The sequence below is a fragment of the Argiope bruennichi genome, chromosome 3, assembly GCF_947563725.1.
Source record: "Argiope bruennichi chromosome 3, qqArgBrue1.1, whole genome shotgun sequence".
NCBI classification, from domain to species: Eukaryota; Metazoa; Arthropoda; class Arachnida; order Araneae; family Araneidae; genus Argiope; species Argiope bruennichi.
Genome location: NC_079153.1, coordinates 108,121,746 through 108,146,687, shown reverse-complemented (window position 1 = coordinate 108,146,687; position 24,942 = coordinate 108,121,746). Strand labels below are relative to the sequence as shown.

General features: G+C 29.6%; 1 protein-coding gene across 1 annotated transcript in view; it reads left to right on the top strand.

Moving 5' to 3' along the window:
• LOC129962550 (mucin-17-like) overlaps positions 1 to 24,942 on the top strand; it is a 105,828-nt gene that overhangs the window by 37,256 nt on the left and 43,630 nt on the right. The window contains exon 2 of the mRNA XM_056076310.1: positions 23,252 to 23,354. Within this exon, the coding sequence (XP_055932285.1) occupies positions 23,273 to 23,354 (82 nt within the window). The 5' untranslated portion in view covers positions 23,252 to 23,272. The remainder of the gene's footprint in view (positions 1 to 23,251; positions 23,355 to 24,942) is intronic.

Sequence of the window (24,942 nt, the reverse complement as noted above, 5' to 3'; positions counted from 1 at the left end):
ATCAGTGAGCAAAAGAAACCTTTAAGGTCAAATAGGAATCTTTGGTGGCCTCTAATTGCACCATCGGACATCATGACGCTTTCCTTGAAGGAGAAGGGAAAGTGAATATTTCTTTCTGCAAATCTTTAAAATGTGCTCAACAATGCTGATTTCATCAACAAGATTAGATGATTTTATCTAAACGAGGAGATAATTTCTATTTCATATATTTCTATTTTTTTATATAAGCTATTTTTCTATTTTCATATAAGAGTTTCTTTCAAAAAAGAATTGTAAAGCATTATAATTCTCTGGAAAATTTTAAATATATCTTTCTATCTACTTGCTTCATTATAAAATTCCTATTATCGTATTTAAAAGGATGGTAAAAAATTGTAAAACACTTTAATTACTCAGCGTAATCCAGTCTCCACATTGTAGTTAGACTGCCCGTAATTAGTATCTATAGATTGGGAGGGAAATATATAATATATTAAAAACATAATTAAGAAATATGATGATTACCGGTTCTTTATCTAAAAATTACAAAGGAACTGAAACAAATTGCTAAGCATCATTCATTGTTTCAGTTTAAATAGAAAAATTGAGCATTATATAGTTATCTTTGAAAACTTCTGCCCCCTCTCTCTCTCTCAAAAAAAAAAAAAAGCAAAAATATTTATTTTGAATTCTTAACAACTAATCATTGAAAATTTTCTTATTTTTTAAAAATATATTTTCATATATATGATGCTTGAACTACAATTTTAAAACTTTTCTTGTTTGGTCACAGAAGACATGGTTAAAATAACTGTATTCTCCAAATTTCTTAAATCTATAATTTCGCCACAATTTTCGTAAATGTGTAAAATTTGTAAAAAGTATTTCAACTTTTGTTAAAAAACTCAACTTGTAACTCAACATTGTAAACAAACAAAACAATTCAAAATTGTAAACAAACATTAAAGAAAAATTTAATAAGATCTAATTGGTTCCACAATTGTAAGGATTTTAATTCACTTTCACTATTTTATCGGTATCATGAAAAAAGTCATTGATATTACGACTTTACTTTTAAAACCATTACGTATTTCATGTTTTCTTACCGCTTTATATAAGTTATCAAACTTTTTTAAAAATATGTCACGACGAATGATCAACTTTTACTTCTAATCGCCTGCAGTTACATTTTTAGAAGCTCTTTTTCAAGGCCTTTGCAAATGAATACTTAATCAATAAGATAAAATGCTGAAATACCTTGAAAAATATCAGTAGAGTACTTTTGTAGTTTACTTTCACTGAAAATGAAAGATACGAAAAGATATAATCACTTATATTTCCGCAAAAGGGATCGTATACAAAATGAAAAAAAATAAAAGGTAATTTTGAAATTCTCCTTTCAGTGTTTAAGCATTGCTTAATTTTCTATGTTATCATTAAATGAAACATTCATTACAATAATAGTAATTTAGTTAATGGATAACTTAATTAATTTAGTTAATGGATAATGGATACACGAATAGTAACTCTTCGTGTGTGTTTTTTAAAGATAAATCAGCAATATTCTTTTTTTGTTGTTTTAGAAAATTTAAAATTAATTAAAAAAAGGAAAAGGACCTGTGAAGAAAGGTCATCAAGTTTAATTAATTTAATTTTATCGTCACATTTTGAAAATTTTCAAGTACTGGGATGGACCTCGTAATTTTCAGTCATGGGAACCAAGTGCGAATAACAAAGGTGATCCTTTCTAGAATTGCGAACAGCAGCACCAGCACAGTGGGAGAATATTTGACTCATGGGGTATTAGAGTGCACCATGGTAAATCATTTTTATAATTTGTCTTAAATCTCTGACTCATCTCGTCACCGGAATTCCTTCTTTATAGGATCGAACATACATTTCATTAAAAATAAAAATATTAAATAAATATTGCAGCACTCATTTTTTGAAATATATTTCGTTTTTTTAGAAATGTTTCAATCATTTGTATCCTTCTTCATTTGTAGTATTATATTGCTGGCGAGTTTAGAAAATCCAAATATTCTTAGATAGTTAATGGTAAATCGCTACGTTGCATCATAATTGACTTGTCTTTATATTGAAAATTTGCCTTACTAATTTTTTGTGTTGTGCCTTGACGTAGAATGTGAGACTATGAATAATTGATCTCACTATTTGTACGTTCCCTAGACATAGAAGGAAAAGGAAATAAATGTTAATAGCGTTTGAAGAATGACCCAAGGCCTTGACAGAGACAAGTGAGAGTTTTTCAAGGCTCGCTTGGAGGAAGGAAGAGCAGACAACAGGTAACTTCTATTTCTGAGTCAACCGCTCGCTCTTCAGAAGGAGCGGGTTGACCCGAAGCAGAGTCACTAGACTCACTCCTGTTTCGAAGGAGAAAATATGAGGAAGAGAGTTCAGGAGCGAAAAACGAAAGAAATAACGAGCTTTCTTGGCCAGCCTCACCTTAAAGGTGAGAACATAGGATACGGGCGCTGGAATTTAAATGGGAAAGAAGTAGGAAAAAGACTGTAGGAACCTCACTGCCATTTATTGAATATGTCGGAAGTCATGTTTGAAGGGCTCTTTTGAAACAATTACCAATGGTGTGCTACATGACAATCTTAATATCGCTGTAACTCGGAAAGTTCAATTGCAAGTTCAGAATACTTGACTTAATTTCGCCTCATCTTATGCTTGTCAGAATGAAGAAACATTTTAGAAAGCTCTAATTATCTCGATTCAATTAATCATTCTTGATTTTGATTGATTGATTGATTTGAATGCATCAATTTGAATTTAAGTTATGAATCATCTGCCTATTTTTAAATTTTTCAGATCTTTATCTTTATTAAGTATTGAAACAAAGCTTAATAGTTATAAATTACTATCATATAAAGATGGCATAATTATTTAAAATATTTTTCTGTTGTGGTAGGAAAGAATAAATTGAATAATTACTTGGTGTAGAAAGTAGAAACTGTGTTTATCTACTTTATATAAAGCTTACGTTGTATACAATTAACAATTGAATGAAAAGTTGAATATCCAGTCCATCTATTTTATTTCCTAATGAGAATTGTGTAGTTTCTCCATCTATTTTAATTTTGTTTATTCCCACGAATTATAAAGAATACTTAACTTACTTTTGCTAAACAATTATTAGTTGAGAAAAAATCTTTGAATTTCTTGCTACAATTATTCAAATATACAATTTATGTAAGAAATTCTGAGTGCCAAGATTTCCAAAATTATAAAGTATCTGAATCTTTTCCAACCTTTTTAATCATTAAAAATTATAAAAAAAATCATAATAATTATAAATCAGTTAAAAAAAAATAACATAAAACAAAATAATTTTTGTTTTTTTCATTTAGCAAAGTGAAGATCCCCCCCCCCCCCAATACTAGGTTCAGAGAAGACATTTCTAGATTTATCATGACTGAGACGTTTCTCATTCCATTCCGAATCATCCCGAAGAATTAATTTATCTCTTAATTCTTCCTCAGTTGGTCCTCTTGTGCAATGAAAAAGTTACCTTTGAGTTAGAATCCTCGAAAATTCAACTTTTAACGGACACAAGTTCACACACGATTACTAAGAATTCCGTAATTTATCATGAAGGTCACATAAGCGCGCACATTTTCCAATAAATCGTGGACTCCTGCGAGTTTTGTATGCAATCTAGAAGCCCCATGACTCATCACTTAAGCCTTGATCTTTCGCGATCTTAATCTGCCTTAAGGGTTTGCTTCGCACATGTAGCATTGCAACAAACTTTTTCGGCCGGAATCGTCATTTCTAAATTTAAGAAAAAAAGATTTTGACCGCTTGGAGGAAAAGATTCCTGGCATGCTGATAATAACAAAGGAAGCTTACTTCATGGTTGAAATCTTCTAAAGGCTATTTCTGGATATGATTTAAGGTAATATAAAAGATATCCTCTCCCTTAGGGCCACGATTTAAAAATTGTGTTGTTTATCAGTTTCATTTCTATTGTGTGGATAGCAATTAGTTTTAACAATTTAATTGTGAATGAAAAGAAAAAGGCAAAAAAATAGATGATTTTGATCATTCAATTATATAACCAGATTTCTTTGAGAAGCTTATTACTTCTTATTCAAATTCTAATTCTTCTAATTCAAATTTTACACACCCAAATTTTCTTTGATTAGTATCAAATAAGATTCATCATCAAGGTGTTATTTGGGTTTGGTGTTGATGTTGAAAGAGTGTTTCAAAGATTGAATATTGTGTGCTTTAATTTCTTTTTAGAACATGGCGAAAAAAAGTAAATAAACAATCCCCATGGTCTGAGCTATATTTACCTTCACTTCACTACTGTCAATTCCAGTACAATTGCGTGGTTGAAATTCTGTTTTATTTAAAAAAAAAAAAAAAAAAAGTGCAGGAGGTGAAAAATTGGAAATACCATGATTTGTAGTTAATCGAAAATTAGAATACAGAAAACTAGTAAAAAAATTTATATTTGTTGATATTTTAATATGAAAAATTCAACATAATAAAATAACTTTCTATAAAATATTTTGATCTCGATTTTATGACTTAAGACAGCGATAACCTCGACCTTTAAAGCATGAGAATCAGGGTTTCACCGTTTTAGTGGGCCTGGTGAATTCTAAAATGTTTCGAATGTCCGCACTATAAAGAAGTATAGATATTTATTAAATGGCGAAAGCGGCATATTTAAGTATTTTTGAAGATCTAGCTAATGCACTTTATGAATTTTCCTTTTAATAAGACGGACAATTTTGCGTTCAGCATATTTTCAAATAGGTTAATGATTTATTTTAGCTTAAAAATTTGATAATTTATTAATATCAAATATATATATATATATATATATATATATATATATATATATATATATATATATATATATATATATATATATATATATATATATATATATATATATATATATATATTATGACTCTAAACTGCCTGGTATCCACATTTGCATGCAATATTTTTGAAGCAGATGTTCGGTTTTATAAATATTCTAATAATTAAGTGAACGCAATAAATCATACAGAAGCTGATCGATTATACTTGATTAAACGTTGATATTTTGCCAATATTTTATTATTCACAAAATTTTATTTTTAACAACGTTATCTATTTAGCATCTAGGAAAATAAATTTTTAAATCCCTTTGTTTGCGTCTTCTTTCATCATAACAACCCTATGTAGTTACGCCTAACCTACCTGCGTAGTTGGAAATTTCGGGACTTATGGCAAAGCATATTCAAATCTCATCATCTGATCAGGGTATAGAAGGTACCTCCACCCCACCCCCAAAGCTTTAGTTCTTATTCACAACGGGACGTTAATTAAACATATACAGACAATCATTCGGTTTTTGCTATTCATTAAATATTGTAGAAGTGGAGTAAGAAATTTGATCAAATTTGGATTTCAGACATGCATTTAAATAAATAAAAAAAAATTTCGCTTGCTTTTCGAAGTTTAATTTGGGAAAGTCACTTCCTTCGTATTACGGAAGTTTTCAAACCCATTTGTAAATTATTCGATCGAAAAATTTATTCTGGAGAACCAGTGACCTTCAGCAGTTGTCAAAAAGTCACCATGAATATGAATCAAGAGTTTGTTGATACTAGATATAATTTAAGTTACTGTGTATTTAGATATCAAGGAAAATTTTATTTTCCGCAAACAACGGATCTTTTAAAAAAATCTTTTAACCGCCAAACACTTTTAGGAAGTTTATCAAAAAGGAATTACGGAAGCAAAACTACGCATTTAGCTAAAGCCACAGGTTGTTCTAGTGCTAAACGTGCTACTTGGCAGACTCATCACCATATGAAATAGGTTTCTTTCTGAGGGCGCGACAGGTACTTTTAACACAAATTCATCGATCACTGTCGTGCTGTGCGTGCGATGGGTAAGGCCAAGCCTGCTGTTACGAGGAAGGAAGTTAATGAGACTCATGATGAATGCCAGACAAATTTGTACTTCGTAATGGATAGAATTAGGAGTAATTTTATTCTCAGGGTACAAATATTTCGTTTTGCTTGTCTTTGAATAAACACTCCATTACTTTTCCTTAATCTAGAGGGACAGATTTCTATTGTTGTGTGGAAAATTATTCTTTTATTTGTGAAAGTTTTCATGTATTTTTTTAAATGAAAGATATGAAGATGGAAAAAAAAAAAAAACATTCTCTTATAACCTTTTAGTTGGGAGAATAACTTTGAATAGATTATATTTCCAGACGGATTTTATAAAAGGCGTTTGATGGTTTCTGTTCCAGACATTTCAGTTAACATAACTTAGACAATGGCCCTTTCAAGGTTCAAATGGCAAAAATAACTTTAAATAAGTATAGAAACACAAAATCACTTTGAGAACAGGAGAGAGAAATAGGAACACTATTCTCACTCCACACTATTCTTTAAAAAGTAAATAAAACAGATATCAATAATGAGACATGTATATACTTATAAAAGAAAACGAGGAAAATTTTCATTCTGAAGATAAGTTAGAACAAATAGGGGATTTCTTAAAGCAAAATTATATAATATCTGAAAAGTTGCAGATATTAATATGACTACAATAACACTGAATCGTCCTAATATCAACCATGTGTGTATAATTGAAGAGAGAGGGAGAGAAAGTTACCATTTTTTCAGGTTTGAAGAGAACATTATTGAAATGGGTTAATATTAAAACTTTGAGTTCTAAAAATGAATGAGTTCAGCATAAGAATTCTTAAAATGTCGATTGCTCTGCCGATGTAATCATATCGAACAAGATATGATTACGTGGGAAATTTTTTTCTAGATTTTCATTACCTTTGCAAATATAATTATTAATTACCTAAACTAATAATATATTTATAAAATTATATTAAATAATAATTTAGTGTTAATTGTTAATTCATTATTTATATTCTAATTATTTTTCTCATTTGTGGCCATTGAAAGATTTTTTGGATAAAAACACGCACAATATTTTGAAAATTGTCTTCACCTGAAAAAGTGACGAGAATGGAGAAAATTCGAGATATCCTGGGACTGAATCCGCTCGACATGAAAAAATACTGCTGTTGTAGCCATGGGGACTTTTTTAGAAATTACAATATAACTTGAAAATTGAAACCTCTGAAACGAATTTAAAAGAGATGAAGCATTTATATCTAGATAAAGAATTTTTCACAATCAATGCAAAACATAATACATATAGTATATATTAAGAACATATGCTGTAATTTCTCAGGGACATTTAAGCGACTATGTTATTCAAGGCAACCATTTAGCTTACAAAATGTTTTTCTAAGTAAGGCCAAACATAACATCTTAATTTACTCTGATATACCAACGTTGTTCTGGCAAATGGCGGGAAAAGTCAACAAGAAGTCAACAACTCGATTCCCCGGAATTCTCACATTTTAAGACCCCTCCTGAGGGATCAAAGGTCCTGAACTCTCTCGTACTTTCTGGAACTTTGATGGTGTAAATAGTCCAACCACCGGCAGATGGGTGGGAGCAACCCCACCCCTTAAAAAGCACACCGCTTTTCTCCCAGACTTTCACAAACATTTCGAACTCCAGACGGATTCCCATAAAAAATGGAAATGATGGGGGAGTGCTTTCTTCCACTAACCCACCGACTTCTCAATCCCCACTTGTTTGGGAATGGAATCCCTGGCCTGGGGTGCAAAAACCTGGGTCAAAACAACCTAGGTCAAAGTACCTGCTGAGTGATATGGTTTGATTGTGATGTTATTTGCCAAGGTTGAGGTAGCCATTTTTTTATTGTATAGAGAGTATTAATATAATAATTGTTGAGAATTCAAGCATGAACATGTGAATTGTTTCGAAGAGAATTTTTGATTGTAAGATTTGTAATCAAATATGCAGCTTTATTTTTGTTTCATATACTTATAAAATTGATTTCTGAATTAAAAGCTACAATTTATTACAGCCTTGTCTGTTCGAGCTTATTAAAAAGTCATCCATCAGTTTTAATTTAGTGTATCATATTTTTTAAATTTCCTATAACTTAATATATGCATTTAAATAAATTTAATTTAACATTCCACACCGATTTACAATATCTAATCAAAAAGTAAAATTTTCATTCTCATTAATTTAATGCTTCTTGTATTGAAAACTAAAATAGAAAGAAGAAATCAACATTATATGTATGATTTTTTATTAATGTAAATTTATACCATTTCATTGATTACTTATAAAATATTATTTTAATCATTTTAGTTCAACCACTTTTATTAAATAAAGAATTTTATGCTAGTTATTCATGGTCGATCAATATATTTTGAGTAATTTTTTTCTATCTCTGTTATAAAATTCATAGATTTGTATTATAAGTCATCTGATATTTAATGAAGAATAATTATTCATCGAAAAATAGAACTCAAAATATAGTACATTAAAAATAAAAACATTTAATCATCTATCTAGTTGAATAAAAAATGTTTACCTCTGCATAAAAACTTATCACATACAACAATTTTCACTAAATAAAAAAAATATTTTTGGTGTTCGTATATTGCAATCGATTCAGTATAAAATCATTCATTTTGAATTTATTAAAGGCTTATTTTTAGTCAAATAAGCAAAAGAAAGCATTGAAAAATCTGAAATAACAAGAAAAGTACGAAGAAAGTCTGTATTTCTTTTATTTATGGAAAGGGAAAAGTCACTTTTACGGGAGGGAAAATACCCAGACTCTACTAAAATATAATACTTTCTCAAGATATTTGGCGTTCTTTTCACAGCAGTTTAAGAATTCTCTTCACAAACAATTACTCACTTTTAAAATTTCAGTAATTGTTGTTATGAGTACTAAAGCGCAGTATTATTTTCCCATCCATCAATTCTTTCAGTTTTCATGTTCTTGATTCTGTTTATTATTATTGTTATTTTAAGCAAGAGGCACGGCAAAAAAAAAATCTTGATAAATATTAAAGAAATATTTATAAAACAAAGATAAACTACAACAACAGATAAACGAATATTAAATGGTCCTGGATTTTTTTAGATTTTTCCTTATTGAGAAAAAAAATGTTATGTTAGAACCCTCAAAAATGAATGCAAATCTTTATAAAAACCATAAAATCTGAATATACAGCGTAACCTAGATATTTAGAATAAAAAAATTTAAATATGCTCTAAAATAAAAACTATTTAAAGTAAGAAACGAAATAACTGGTTTCATGCATTATTCTATAAGCAAAGGTTCCCCGCTCTCTATTTTCATCAATTCCTGTATAATTTATTTTTTTTTATTATTATTTCCATTGTGTATAATATAGATAATTTTGGTTTCCAGATTCTATTCATATTAAGTGGCAGAACTCTTAGTATAACAGCTTGTTCCGTTTTTATCCTTTCTTTAACGTAACTGTGAATTTTTTAAATATTATAGTAAAAGTATTCACACACATTGGATTGTGGTATCGGATTAAATTAATCTTATTAATACTGAATAATATATTTTCTACAAAATATAGGAATCTGAATAAGTTAATAATTCGGATATACTGACAAAACACACTAACTTCTATTATTAATGTACCACTATGTTTGAATCATTAAAATAATTTTCAATGGAGTTATTTAAGTGACGTCTGAGTCACATGACAAACATGATTGCTTGCAATCTAGCATTTGATTGCATTTTTTTATGCTTTAATGAAAATACCATGTTAATTTTTCTTCCAGAAAATGCACATTGATCACAAAATTAAATTTGTGGTATACCATGAACAATGATCTTTTAGTATTGCCATTGGCAAAAGTAGGAAATTTCGCCGACAAAACTCTTCCGATATCGATTAATTCAATTAAATATAAGGCGTGTAAAAGTTTTTGTTCTTAACCACAGTTAAGTCAACACCACTTGATTCAGTTTAAGAAACATACAAAAATTTAAAAAATAAAAATATAAGTTTCTTTACACTAAAAGAATGATTTACATTTCACTGAATGGGTGTTTTGAAGAGTAAACATTCAAGTTCATTAAGCCGTCACCTTTTTCAAAGTTTTGTAAGATCCATTGATCTATATATTAGCAATTACTGTTCGTTTCTTTCATGTTATTGTTAAAGATACAGCAGCCAAAGTCAGTGGCTCAGTAGGTGAAGTTTACGAGAGCGTAGGTCTCTGTGGTTAGAGGTAGAATTCTGAGGGCAATAAACGCAACGAATCACGTGCAAATGTTTAATATTCGAAACGCATATCAGTGTAAGGAATGTATCTTAAAGTTTAAAACAACTTGACGAAGATTTTAATCTTATGCAAATACTTTATTTATTTATTTCAGGCACATGTCGCAATTTAAGTGCAAAGATCTAATGAATTATTTAATTACAAAAAAATTTATAATTGAATTGTCTCGATAAAATTTATTCCTATACATTTTTATTTTTTCAGCTATAATTTTTGCAAAACATAAAACTACTACTTATCATTCTATGCAAATGATGGTTTCACATAATGGCTAATTTTATAATGTTGTTGAAGTATACAAAAATTAGAAATGCAAACTTTGAGGGCGGTCAGTCATTTGCTTTTAAGATTTAGATTAAAACAAGAAAAAGGAAAAAAGAACAAAATCCGGAGCATTAAAATAAAAATGCAAGAAATCGTAACTTTTTCTTAACTCTGCCCCCCCCTTCTTCTTGCTAATTCTAAAAGAAAGAAAAAAAAGACATTTTTTTAAGTGTTTTTTATAATAAACTTAATTATATCATTCATTATTATGACAATTTTATTATTTTAATTTTATTTATATATTGCACATTTATTGCTTTAAATGAGTAACTTAGAAAAGGATGCGTCTTTTTCATCCTGTATATATATTGCGAGTTGTTTAGTATGTTTACTTAATTAACTTTCTTTATTTGCTTTCGTAAAATTAATTACTTAGAAAACGGGAATTTAAATTCAATGTAGTGATTAGGGCATTCGCTGCATTAATTTTTCTTTTCCTTGCCTAATTTACATATAATTTTTTTGAAGTTATTACTATTATTATTATTTCAAATATAATATAGTAAGAATATGACAATGCCTACAAATTGGCAGAAAACGGAAACTAAATGAAATTCCGATTTTCTTTATGTGATTTATATTGTTAATATACAAAAAAAAAATGATATAATCTCATATATGAAACTAGTATCAATTCGTATATTAAAAAATAACAAAGCTGGTGTTTAGAATAAGAATATTTCATTATTCCATTCTGAAGTTTCCAAATATTAGGAAGTAAAATATTGATTCCGCTAAAGCTGAAGCACTGTGAAAGATTAAAAAAAAATTGTGATAGTTGGAATGTGATAGGTGGAATTGCAACACTTCATCCACAGAGTTGATATATTTAATTGGTGGCATTTTCGAATGAGCAGGCATCTGTGAAAGAGTCGTGACAATACAGCATACAAATCTCACGATAACCCTAAAATAGTATGGAACGCATTCTTAGGTTGATGACTTAAACGATAACAACAGATACATCTGGAAAGAATGTGTGAAAATCATAAGCCTGAAGGAAAATTCTTCATTTACTTTTTTTCTCCAAATGATCACCCGTTACATCATTTGATGTTACTGAGATGCGCTGAATGAAACTTAGTCACGACACTCCAAATTAAATGGCAATGCGTAAGTCGTAACATTAATGCGTAAGTTGGTGAGTTGTCATATGCGGAAATGGAGCTCGGAAGCATTGGTTTTTGGAAATAATTGCTTGCATTTACGGAAATGGTGGTTTCAAGAGAAAGATTATAGTTGATTGTTGTTTATGATATTTAGTAGGAAAGTAAGTTTGAGTTTGGGGTTTTGTTAATACCTACAGCAAATGATGGGGATAAGTTACGGAATTAATGACAATAACTTGTTGAGAGGGTTGGTTAAGTATGCTTGATCTTGGGTTTTATTATCGATCGGAGCATTCACTAATACTGAATCCTTTATGAAAGTAAAACATTTTTTTTGGGGTTCGTAATTGCTTTAAAAGTAAATAATATGTGTATGCGCAAATATTCCTCTTATAATTTTGTATCAATACTTATAATTAAGTATTTATGCATCTAATTGTATTACAAAAAAACCTACTGTTTCATAAAAAAATGCAGATTAATTTTCCAAGCTCAGTCATTAACTGAAGTCAATTCCGTTCCATTCCGTTTCCGGCATTTCCATTATACTTATTGAAAGACTGAATTGTTCAAATAATTTAAAAAAAAGTTCATTTTATCCATAAATAAAAATAAATAATATCTTCTGATTTTTTTGTCGACCTGGCGCATTCTCCTCTCTCTGTCTCTTTTTAAAAATTAAATTCGATATTTTTAGAATTTTTGCAGTGGGCTAGGTGTTTTAAAAACTGTACTTTAAAAATTGGCTGATACAAGAATATATGTTTTTATTTCCGATTATGTGAAAAAATTTCTTAGAAAGTGCTATTTTGAATAAATTATGAGGTTGTAAATGTAAAATTCTTTCTCCGAAATATTAATTAAAAATATCCATTTAGCCTTTCAGCAAATAGCTTATAAAAGGAAAATATTCTGCTTCTATTGAGTGTATTTAGGCGAAAGACATATAAAATAGATAAAAGAACAAATGAATAAGAATAATTTTTATTTTAACTTCCTATAGTTGTTCTTCAGATCTGGTAAAGTTCACGGGTCTGAAAGATCAATGCTTCAATCAAATCAGCGTGTTACTTTTTTTTACCGACGGATTCATTCATGAAAACTAGTTATCATTCATTTGAGTTTGCAACTGTCAGTGAATAATGAATAATTAAGCATTCAATAATAAAGAATTTTAATGTTAGAATCTGAATGCTATTGTATGTGCATATTAAATTGTCGAAACTTCAAGTAAGACACTTTGTTTCCCTTTGACTTTATTAAGAAATACGAAAATTGCTTTTGAAATGTATTAGGCGTGAGAATAATTTGACCTTTTAAATATCATATCGAAAAACTATTTAAAACGGAATATTAAATTAATATTGAGAATTCCTGATTTAATTCTTTGCATGATTAGAAAATACCAGAAAAGTGTCAAAGGCCAAAATGGGATATAAGTCATAAAAAAATTTCGAATCTTCATTTTACGCAAAGTGAAAGCGTATACTTTTTTTTGCGTGTTCTTTAAAAATTGAATACAATGGCATCTCCTCTTTTATTATCTGAGGTAGGAATTTGAGACATCTTTCTGACAGGAAGACTAGAAAAGGAACTCCATCCATTTCACAATCCAGAAACAGTTTGAAGAAATCCATAAGACCGTTATTCCCTCATGAACAATCATCAGATTTTTTCAGAACGTCGTTGGGCAATACACAAATGATAGCTTTTAGACTCCAAGCTCTTTCTTTTTTATAACTAGACAGGTTGGAATTCCGATCTGTTATTATTTTAAGGTCACTATTGCTTTTAAGATAAAGCTCGAACGTGCCACGTTCATGCCCGTGGACCTTCTTTGGCCCCTTCCTACCTAAGGTGGCTAAACTTTCTCTCGCTAAGTGAAATTTATGTTCTTTGTAGTTCATTGAACGACCATGTAGTTGTGCTTTCCATTAATCATACAACTCAGAATCAACCATAGTCCCCATTTCACTGTTAAAAATCAATTTTATAATCTTTCGAAATTCGTAATTTATTTTTATGCGTACTTTTAAAAGATTGATTTAAACTTTTAAAAGCTTATTTCCATTCTCTTTATTCTTAATAAATCCAATATCATATTCTGTGCATAGAAATTAATATTTAAATTTTAATATCTAGTCCTTTCAATTACTACCACATCTCAAAAGTCTAGGACATTTTGAGAAGGCGGAGAAAGGGCGCCACTAATGGGAAAAGATTCATTAATGTATTTATTTTATTTTTTTAAATATAATGGAAGAAAAAATATGTTTTTTGAATATTATAGCTAGAATGCTGTCACAGTTTTTTTTTCCTCCACCCTACAAATTGAAAAAGTGAACGGCGTCTTTCTAATAAATTTTAAAAATCACTGGAATATAAATAATTTTAAAAAAAAAACTTTTTTTTTAAAATTTGGAAAGGAAAGTATATTTTCACTAATTTTTATTAGGATTCTCATTTTAATGCGTATGAGCATCGATTTTGAATTAATTTAGTGGAGCACTGAAAAGGGTTTTCATTTGCTTTCAATATTCATTAAAACAAATGTATTAGCTTAATTCACACTGTTAAAGTTTCGGCCTTATAATTTAAAATTCGCCATGTTTAAGTATAAAAAGAAATTTTTTTAATGAAATTATAAAGAGTTATCTAATGTGAAATTTTTAAAAAATTGAAAATATAGAGTATATCTTTGTTTTCGTTTATTAAAAAATTTACTATCATATTAAAAAAATGAAAATTGATACATATTGAATAACGCTATATTCAACTTGAGATAATAATGATAACTGCCTTTTTTTTAACTAAAAGCTCAGTTGGAAAAATTACACTTGATATGAGAAACAAGATTCAACATTATTAGTTTCTAAATGAGGCTGTATTAGTGAATCTAAATACGTATATTTTTTTTTTCTGTTTTTATATGAAAATCAGTATGGAAATTGGAGTTATTCTTCGTTATGGATTTTAATTTATAATTATTAAAGACGCTAATTTTTACGAAATTTTTTGTTTCAACTAAAACGGTCGAACATTTTTAAAAACAATCACTCATGCGTTGGGTTTTTAGAGCGAAAAGTGAAAGTATCCGAATAAAATATTTCCTAATGATCTAACCCATCTTTTTAGCATAGAATAAAAGGCAGATTTATGTGATTTCGACACCTTTCATTAAAAACGATCAATTGCATCATCACCTTTGGGTTTTGAAAACATCTAAGTTTTAATTCCAGAAAAGTCCTCTTCCTTTCGTAAAAACCCTATAATTAAGTAAAATAACTTCATATTGTTAAATAGCACGTTTTGTTTTCGCGGTCTCTGAATTTGCTCTTTCATAAATACAATGATGATGAATATGCACGTCAAGAAATCAACTCTTAAAAATATTAAAAGCCATCGATATTCAGATTTAAGAAGATGAGGGTAGCTGGGAGGTGAAGGACCCTGCGACAAGTGTTCCTTGCCTCCCGACATCCGGATAAGAGAAAGACAATGATGGATTTTTTTTATATTATTATTATAATACTTTTCGCTTTTTATTGACTTTTTTTTTCTTCCTTCCTTTACTGGAAGAAGTTTATTTTCTAACAGTTCAGTGAAAGTGATGGTCAAGTCTGTAATTATGCAGGGAATAGGAATTTCAGAACCTAGGATCGCAATTTCACTTCGTGGGAAAATAAAAATAAAATGAAAATAATGAAAAAAAAAGTGGCAGAAATCCTGGCAGTTTTGTTTTTACTTTTTTCTTCTTCGCACAGTAGCTGTTAGTTTGTTTTTCTTCTCGCTGTTGGCAATGGTTGCGTTTATGGGTGTGAGCGGGCTCTGGACGGAATCCATCCTCCCAAAGAGAAACTGTGTAATTTAAGAGCAAATGTTTGTTGTTTCCAAGAGGTGGGAGGGTGGAACAGCTGGGTCGATAACCTGTCTCGTCGTCTGATTAATTCTTGGGCTCTTTGCGAAGCAACAGGCGCTTACATTACTTCAAGGTTCAGTTTTTTTTTTTTTTTCTTTTTTTCTTTTCCTTTATGGAAGAAATCAAATTATGTTACTTGTAGCATTAGTTGGGTTACAAGGTGTGCACGAAATATCTCATCTCAAGTCTGAAAAATCTTCTATTAACTAAAATGGTTCGGCTCTAAGAGTAGGTTTGTGATTAGGAGAAAATGAATTCTAGAGAAATATGCTTCAAAAATTGAAGTCGGAAATGGCGCGCGCAATTTAAACGGTCTTTGAAATTACATGCATCCTAACATGGACTCGAGAGTGATTTAGATTGTAGATGGATGAATTAATTGAAGTAGATAGTTATTTACTTCTTGAATGTGTTTGAATCAATTGGGGCTTTTCAAGAACACTGATATAGTGTGTATTTAATTTTTTTTTGAAATTAAAATAATATTAAATGAAAAAAGTCATTGAGAGGAAAATTTAAAAGAATAATTTTTCTGACCGAATAAATTGCTGCTAAAACAAAATCAATTTAAGGTGGTCAAAGAAAAAAAAATAGCTATAAACTCTTTGGTAGTTCTTTAAATATTTCTCTAAAACAGACTTAAAATAAAGGAAAAATATTTGAATTTCTCAAATTGATAACTATGATAGTCTTCCAATTTCTCTCGAAGAATGTATGAATGCATTTCAAGTGTTTATGAGTCAAAATATAGTTGGGAAATATATATACAAAAACCGAGGACACTCGTTAACTTTTCGATGATAAATAAAACTCTTCTAGAGCAAATTTTTTTAAATCTTGAATTTCTGTCGAAAAACACTGATTTTTGAAGAATAATAAACCATTTGCTTTTGTTTAATTGATAAAAAATATGTATGATATATGATATTTATGGACATGCATATTTTAACCTTTATCTGTTCTAAAAAAAAGCTTAACCAAGCTTTTATCTAATTAGATAAATTCTCATATTATTAAACAGAAAGCTAATATATATATATATATATATATATATATATATATATATACTATTTTCTTTTATTTGTTACTCTTTTTTTCGGATAATTAAACACAGCATGTGTTTACTGAATGAAAGTTAAATAGATCTGATTAAATTAAATTCTTTTAAAAATTCATTTAGCTGACAAAAACATTTAAACATATTACTAAACATTCTCAACATCAATTTTTTTTATTACCTTTTCACTGGAACTATTTAGAATAAGACGGGAAAACTTCTTTTACTCAAAAGGCATTCTTTTTACTACAAAGAAAAACAGGCAAACAAAGGATTGGAGGAAAAAACTGAAACGCGTTTTATCAGTGGAGCATGCACTTGTATTCCCATGGCATAGGTTAAACGCTGGCCTAAAAATAGCAAAAATTCAAACGGAAGAGCATTACATATTCGAAGTAAGTCTGACCGTCACGCATTAGTAAATACACACGCGATATCGCACGTGCGAATCCTTTCTCTCAGGTAACAAGTTTCACTTTCGAAGACTTATCAACTCAGCATTTAAAGATTTTCCAAACAAAACTTCTCACATTTTAGAAAATGTTCCTTACTAAATGATGTAAAAATCTATACTTTACTTATTTTATTTACTTATTCTTATAATTCTTACATTTTCGGGCTGTGTATTGTTCAAGCGACAGAATTATTGCCTTGCGGAGCTTTTAATTCTTAATAATGCTAATAAATAAATGCTACTATTCCCGAAATTCCAAAAAGAATACTTTGTTTCTATAATATTATTTTTATAAATGGTTAGTAAATTATTGACATGATAAAATAATTTTTAACAATTTGCTTTTTACTTTACCGAAGAATTCTATTAAAATATTTATATGCATAACTTTAATTATATAACTATTTGAAACAGTTTGCATTGAAATTATTTAAACAATTACTGTTTACTCCATGAGGAAATATTCAAGATCTCTGAAATTGGGTGCGAGAGTCCGCATTTTATACCATTTATTTAAAATTGTTACTGGTAGAACCTACTCTATGACGAGCAAAGCTCGAATTGAAATAATTTTTGTCAACAATTATTTTTTGAGAATTTAAAAATAAAGAATTTCGTTTTAAGAAAGGAAGAAAGAATGATGTTATACTAGGAAGTCGATGGCGACTTGCTTCATCGACTTCCTAGTATAACGTCAATATGGTATAAACGATGACCCTCGTACGTGAATTTTTAAAGTCTTATTTTCTTCCATCTGGAAACAAAATATGATACAGCGTTAGAATTTTGGTAACAAGAAATATAACAAATTTCGTTTTTATTTTCAATTATAGTTTTCAAATATCTTGTAACAGGTAAATTAACAGACAATCTCATCTTTAATGGATATAATTCAAAGTGTAATGCAATATGATGATAAAATAATACTCTAAATTTAATGTTTGTTGTAGATCTTTTCTTTTTTGCATTACTATGTCCAAGCGCACATGGACGAATAGACAGACTAGAGGATTTCGATAAAAATTTCATGCTTTGGAAATGTTGTCTAATGTTGTTGTAAGAAGATCAATAACCCCAATATTTTAGAAAAAAAAATAAGAAAAGACATACAATACAATTATACAAAATTTCTAAAATATCAAAACATTTATAATAAATTCTTTTAAACATTTGATTATCAATAGATAATTTTTTGTGTAATCCATTCATCTTAACACCATAACACAAAAGTGCAGTTTTTAAGTAATGCCTTTAAATTATTGTAATCTCCACGCTTTCTTTCCCGAAGAAATTTCTTCTACTTCAGGGTTAACAAGAATTAAAATTCTTCTCAAAACGAATACAGGCTGAAAATAAAATTTCTTCAAGAGCAGCAATGACCATCTGCGCCGATCCCCTTGACCTCGGGTAACCTTGATCAGGAGATGATTCTCAAGGAATCACCGAAAAGAATTATTTTCAATTAGCAACAACTTTCAATCAAAATCAACCTTGGCACGCAACACATCGCATTAAATGAATTCCATAGGGAAGAAGTTGCGTGATTTCTGTTTCTCAGCCATCACGTCCTATAACAAACTAAATGGACAGCGAAAGAATTCAAAACTAGAAGCTGTTTTAAACGTCGTGTGTGAGCCACCTGAAGTGTAAACACTTCTAGGGTTGTTTTAACAGATGGAAAATTGTTTAGGGAATCAAGATTAATATTTATAATATTCAAATCATTATTTCAGTTTTATTGTTTAGAAGTTAAGTTGTTTACTGTTCCACGATGAAACATGACAACACTTCTCTTTGAGGTGCTTGCCGCAGTTTGATGAAACAAGAATATAATTTCTTTTGTGTAATTATATTTCTGTATTATAAAAAAATGAAAATAAATTTCAAAATCATTTTCGGTTATTATAAAAAGGAAAATATTCATTGTCGAAATATTTTCAAAATAGTTTGCGTGTTTAGTAAAAAGCGTAAACAATTTACAGAAAACCTCGAATACAAGCCATCAAATTTTGATTGACTTCAGATGATAAATGAAATTGCTTTTACTTTAAAATAAATCATTTGAAATATAGCTGTTAGTATTTTATAAACAAATGCATGATACAGAGAATAACAGAATTCTTAAGTTCGCTATTACAAGCTGTATTTAATGGACTACGCCTCATCAATAAGGGAATAAAACATTCCAAACAATAGTAATATAAAAAAAAATTAAACAAATTATAATAATAATACAAAACGTCAACATAAAATTATATTCGAGAAATGTTTATGTAAAATTTAAAGTAATTTAGTTATAAGTAATAATCAGAAACTTCAAAAATATCTTATTAAAATCCAATTATTTTTGATAAAATGGAAAAAATTGAATCGGTTCGTGAGAAAAAGAGAAAATAATAATTGCTTTAAAGAATCCTTTTATTCTGAGTTTCAATTCATAAACTTGTTTACTATTTTCAGTACTAAATTCAATATTAATAGATTCATAAATAATTTATTTTTCAATTATTTCATGACATTGAAATAATTATAGAAATGTTTCCAGTAGCATTTGATTATGGGAACCGCAAATTTTTCATATGGATATTTTTTTTTCCTCCAAGTCGACTGAGGCCATGGTCAAATGGTTGGGAAACCCTAAAAGACTTTCTTTTGTGGGAGACGGGATCGTTAACCTGCTGTGACCTTCTGTGTAAGAGCAAAGGTTAAGGCGCGAAAAAGTTCTCCGAGTCTATGTGGAAAACTAGGGTCATTCTAACTGCCAGTGCGATCGAGGTGGCAATACCTAGAGGCCAGAGAAAATGAAAAAGATTTTTTAGATGCTCTTTTCCATTCCTAATGTTCTAAAAATCTATTCACGAATCTTAAATATTTTCTCAAACTTTACATTTGTTACAGTTATTAGATTTTTAATCTGTTACGCTCATTTTTATTTATTTCTTAATATTTTATTTTAATAAAAGAGTTTCTATAGATTCTTAAATTCAGTCCTTCTGCCTTCGGGAGGATGGTTATAAAGATTAATCGATAAACCGAAAATGATATCGAGATTATTCATAATAAATAAATAGATAGATAAAAAAAAAAAACATGAGTGTACTTTATGTGGGGAGATGTGAAGGAGAATTATGCAGAAATTGATTTTTTTAATTAAAAAATATCCTTTTATTTAAATTTTCAATGAGATTTTAATTCAAGCAAATAAAGCCACATTTCATTCTAATTTGGGGCAAGTCCGATATGTCTGAATGTTTTACGTTATTTCATGTTACGATCATATATACTGAACAACGCATGTATTATAAGTAATATGTTCTTTAAATCTAATGAAATTGAATTTTTGGAATGATATGCCAATACCTTAATAGTAAAAATGAGCAATAAGAATTTTATATGTATACGCACAATCACGAAATATGCAGGAATAAAATTTTTCTTATTTTTAATTACTATTTATGCTTGAAACTTTTCTGTTATTGTTTCTAATGGCACTTGCCATAGATAAGCCCACGGATTTTAGAAGTCAGTTATTTAAAGCAAAGGGTGCGTCTCTTGTTTTTCAATAGTATTATCTAGGGCTAAGAATACGACTTTGCTACACACACGTCATAAAACTTTTTAAAGGGCGGATTTTATTCATGCATTTCATCCACGAATCGTATTTAGAACTGAATCAGAGAACGATCATCCCTGATCCAGTACCCCCCAGTAGTATTACTCCCGACATGGAAAACTTTGTGACCACGACAGATTTATACATGGGCCTGCCACCACACACACAAGGAATCCTCTGCCGGCGGGGTTCGAACTCGCAATGCAAGGGACGCGAATCCAACGCCCTACCAATCAGGCTATTCCGGCCCTTTGAAGCTTTTTTTAATTATTTTGTATAACATTTCTTTGATTTCAATTCGCCTTTAAGATTTGATACTAAATAACTGAAAATCATTTGACAAAATGTGAAGAATCAATCATAAAATTTTTTAAAATTTTTTTTACGCATTGTATGTAGGAGAGAATTTAGAGGATTGTATATAATCCGCTTTTTAAACAGGACGTTTGTTCAAAACTTTAAAACAACTGTTTTGATCAGCATTAAAATCATACTAAACAATAAGGTTAAAAAAAAAAAATTAAAGCATAGAAGACTTTTTAGCTTAAAAATTTTTTCATCATTTTCCCTCGAAATACCGCTCCGAAATGTTTTATAACGTTTAATGATTAAGAAGCATGGCAAACATTTTAGAGAATGCAAGGTGAATTAAAAATGGGTGCTTGTTTTATACAGAGAAGTCATAAAATATTTCACTTGATGCACAAAATTCAAAAGATGAGCCTATGTGAAAAGAAATCTTGTAATTTACGTTCCTAATAACGATTGATTCTGAAGCATGTTGGGCACCCATAATAAACTCCCCCGCAATTCTAACATTCCAGCTGCTTCACCTTTAAGGTTAAGGTTGAGTCTTTTCAATAAAAAAAAAGCACACACATAACATTGGTAATATTTTTTGAGTTCTTTCACCAACGTGCAATTCAACGACCAGATAACACTAAAGGGGTTTGGCTCGACCCTGACTGGCATGGAATGAACAAAAAGGATTGTATACAGCCACAGGGGACGTGGGTGCCTAAGAAAAACATTGCAAGTTATTACTTTGGAACTTCTATTTGAGATAGTAGTTAACTCTCTACATTGTATTATTATCCTTTTTTTATATATACTTCCATCTGGATGACAGGAAGAGAGAGTTGTAAAATTTGATTACGCTTTTCACTCTAACATTCTTAAAGAGTAAAATATTTTGACAGAGAATACTTATGACACGGCACGCACATGTCAAACCATTTGCCGTGATAATTTGCAGTAATAAATTAAATCATATAAAAGATTTTTATCTATTAACAGAAGATAAGATAATAGAAATATTGTTATAGTAAAATGAAAATATGATGCAATTTTTAACTGGAGGCAAAATATTTAAAACGAAAGAATTTTATAGTCGCAATAAATTTAAATGGTCAGCCTGTTTTTGAGTTTGAAAAAAGTTCTGTATTTCGAGAGGAATTTTAATTGCACTCGTACTTTAAGACTGACCTTGCCAAAACTATTTTCTCGTCACAATGACTCATATACGTCACACAAGGCCTTTAAAATCTTCATGGAACTTTTAAATGACACTGAATGACATTCTCTGTTATAATTATGTCATACAGAATATGACTTTCACACTTTTTTTTTTCCAACTCTGAGCTCAGGAAAAAATTTTCGCAACCAAAAAACTGTTTCTCTCCTTCAAATTTTGACTAACATTCTCCATATAATAATTAAGTAGAAATTGAAAAATCAAAATGAATGAAATTTTAATGTAATTTTTCATATATTCTGTATGTATTCTCTCTCTCTCTCTATATATATATATATATATATATATATATGTGTGTGTGTGTGTGTGTGTGTGTGTGTGTGTGTGTGTGTGTGTGTGTGTGTGAATTTAGTCAGAAAAAATTAATTACCAAATTAATTGTTCACCTCATCTGACTACCGTTCGTACCGTACGTCATCTTATGCTACTTTGTACTACATTATGCCAAATAAACTTGCCTACAATATGCCTACTTGCCAAATAAATAACTTTGTAAAAAATAAAAATTCTATAAGTTATAAAATATTAGGATAATATTAAATTTTTCGATAATGTATTAGGATAGCAATCTCTAAGCTTCATGACGTACTCTTAATTATTAGAATATTTTTTAAACGAAATATCTGCTTCTATAATATTGTATGCATAACTGGAGTCATAATGGATAAATTAAACATTTTCACAAAATTATTAAAAGAAAAAAATGTTAACATAAGATAATTAATTAACTTAAAAATGTGCTGAATTTGAAAAGTTTATTAAAAAAGGGACCTCGTAATGCGTATTATATAAGTCTGCAAAAGAACTAAATCTGACACTGCCAAAATTAAAGAAATCTTATCTTTCACATATTAATTATATTGACTTTTAATTTTTAAATGGATTCCTCAGAAAATAATTCAATTTATTTATGTAAATATTTTAAAATTATTTGTTGAACTACATTGCTATATTTCAATAGAATTGTGCAAAATATATTATCTTCTTTTCAAAAATTAAACAAACCATTTTTTGTTCATTTCAGAAACAGTTCCTAAAGGCCGATATGGGCCGCACTTCGCCGCTTAAAGCGGGCGCCATCATTGTACTGCCAATTCTTGTGATAATCATCCCGACAATCAGTGCAGGTTTGTATAGTTATTTCCTAATAATATTATAAATTTGTCAAACAATTTGTTGAAATTAATCATGTTTGCAAGTCACTCCAACATTTAATAGAGCAATGGTGGTCAAATAATATGGTCTCTATTTCGGAACCAAATAATTCCAAGATTCTAACGCCGATTTCATCAAAAATGTGCTTTAAACTGGAAGTCGTTTCAATCGTTTTCATGCTTATGTGGTGTAGAAGTGTGAAAAGTAGATTATTATCTTAGATGTCATACTCGTCACCTGACACTGGTTTAAAATGACAATGTCGAATTTTAAACAGTCTTTGAATTGATTCAAAACAGGATATTAATATAAGTAAACAAACCAAATTCATAATCAAAATAAATGACATTCGTAGCCGGCGTCCTGGCCTAAGGGTAGCGCCTAGGTTTGTGGTTGTTCAACCATGGCTAGGCGCATGGTTGTTCTTCACCCTGTGTTCTATCTGCATGTGTGAAAGAGCTCCCCCCTCCTTGTAAAAAGGGGCTGTGCAAGCGAGTGTGTGAATGCTATCTCCATTTGAGTTGTCATCTCCATCTCCAAGTCAGACTTCAGGTCTCAGAGTCTTTACAATCGGAAGCTACTGCACTCCCTTTCCGTGATAATGCGGACACGACATCATCATCCTCGTGACATTCGTAATATTTAGTTTATTTTTCTGAAATACAACTATCCATGTTCTAATAGCGTATTAATATTCTGATACTAGGTCCAGCAAAAGAAGTAGCAAAATATCGATTTAACAGAATTTTGATAAAATTCGATATCAATTTGCAAAAGAGATTAAATTTTATTTCGAAAAATCATATCATATCCAAACATTTGTTGCCATAAAACTATACAATAAAAGAGAAGAAAAAAAAAACTGAAAATGCCCGTGCACCTTCGAGAGCGACAGACTACTTTCGAAACCTAGGGAATAAAAGTTTTATAAATGCACCCAAAGTAAATCAAAAGTTGATGCCTGCGATCGCATTGTACCGAATCATTCATGCTTATCTCCCGTTACATCTTTGAACTAATGACTCTCAGATTAGAAAACAAAGAGAAGAAAGGCCCTGAACTTGCACTTGTTACGCAGACCTTCAACATACTTATTGAACTGCTCTTATTGAATGTAATAGGAGCATAAAACAAAGCCTTGGACTTCCAGCTAATAGTTTTTCTTCGCGGCTTATTATCGAGCTGACCTGTTCAGTGAAAGTTCCGGTTCAAGACCTTTTATGTTCTCCGTGAACATCATATTTATGCTTGATCAAGATTCCAACCGAATCAATTCGCCGATACAAATCACTGTGTCAGCTCCCACTGTTACGAAAAATGTAAATGAGCAGCTGTTTTTCGTTTCGCTCTGTAGGTTTAACATCCCTGGCAAAACTGCCTGCCATTAATTTTTTTTTGAATAAAACAATTAAAATTGTTTAATTGAAGTCATTTGAAATGCATTACTATTTAGTTCAGCTCTATAAGATTATAGAATAATTTTTTTCATCAGATGTAATCGATTATGTAAAGTATTATTTCTTTTTTTCTCTATATATGAATTTGATTAGAAAAAAATGT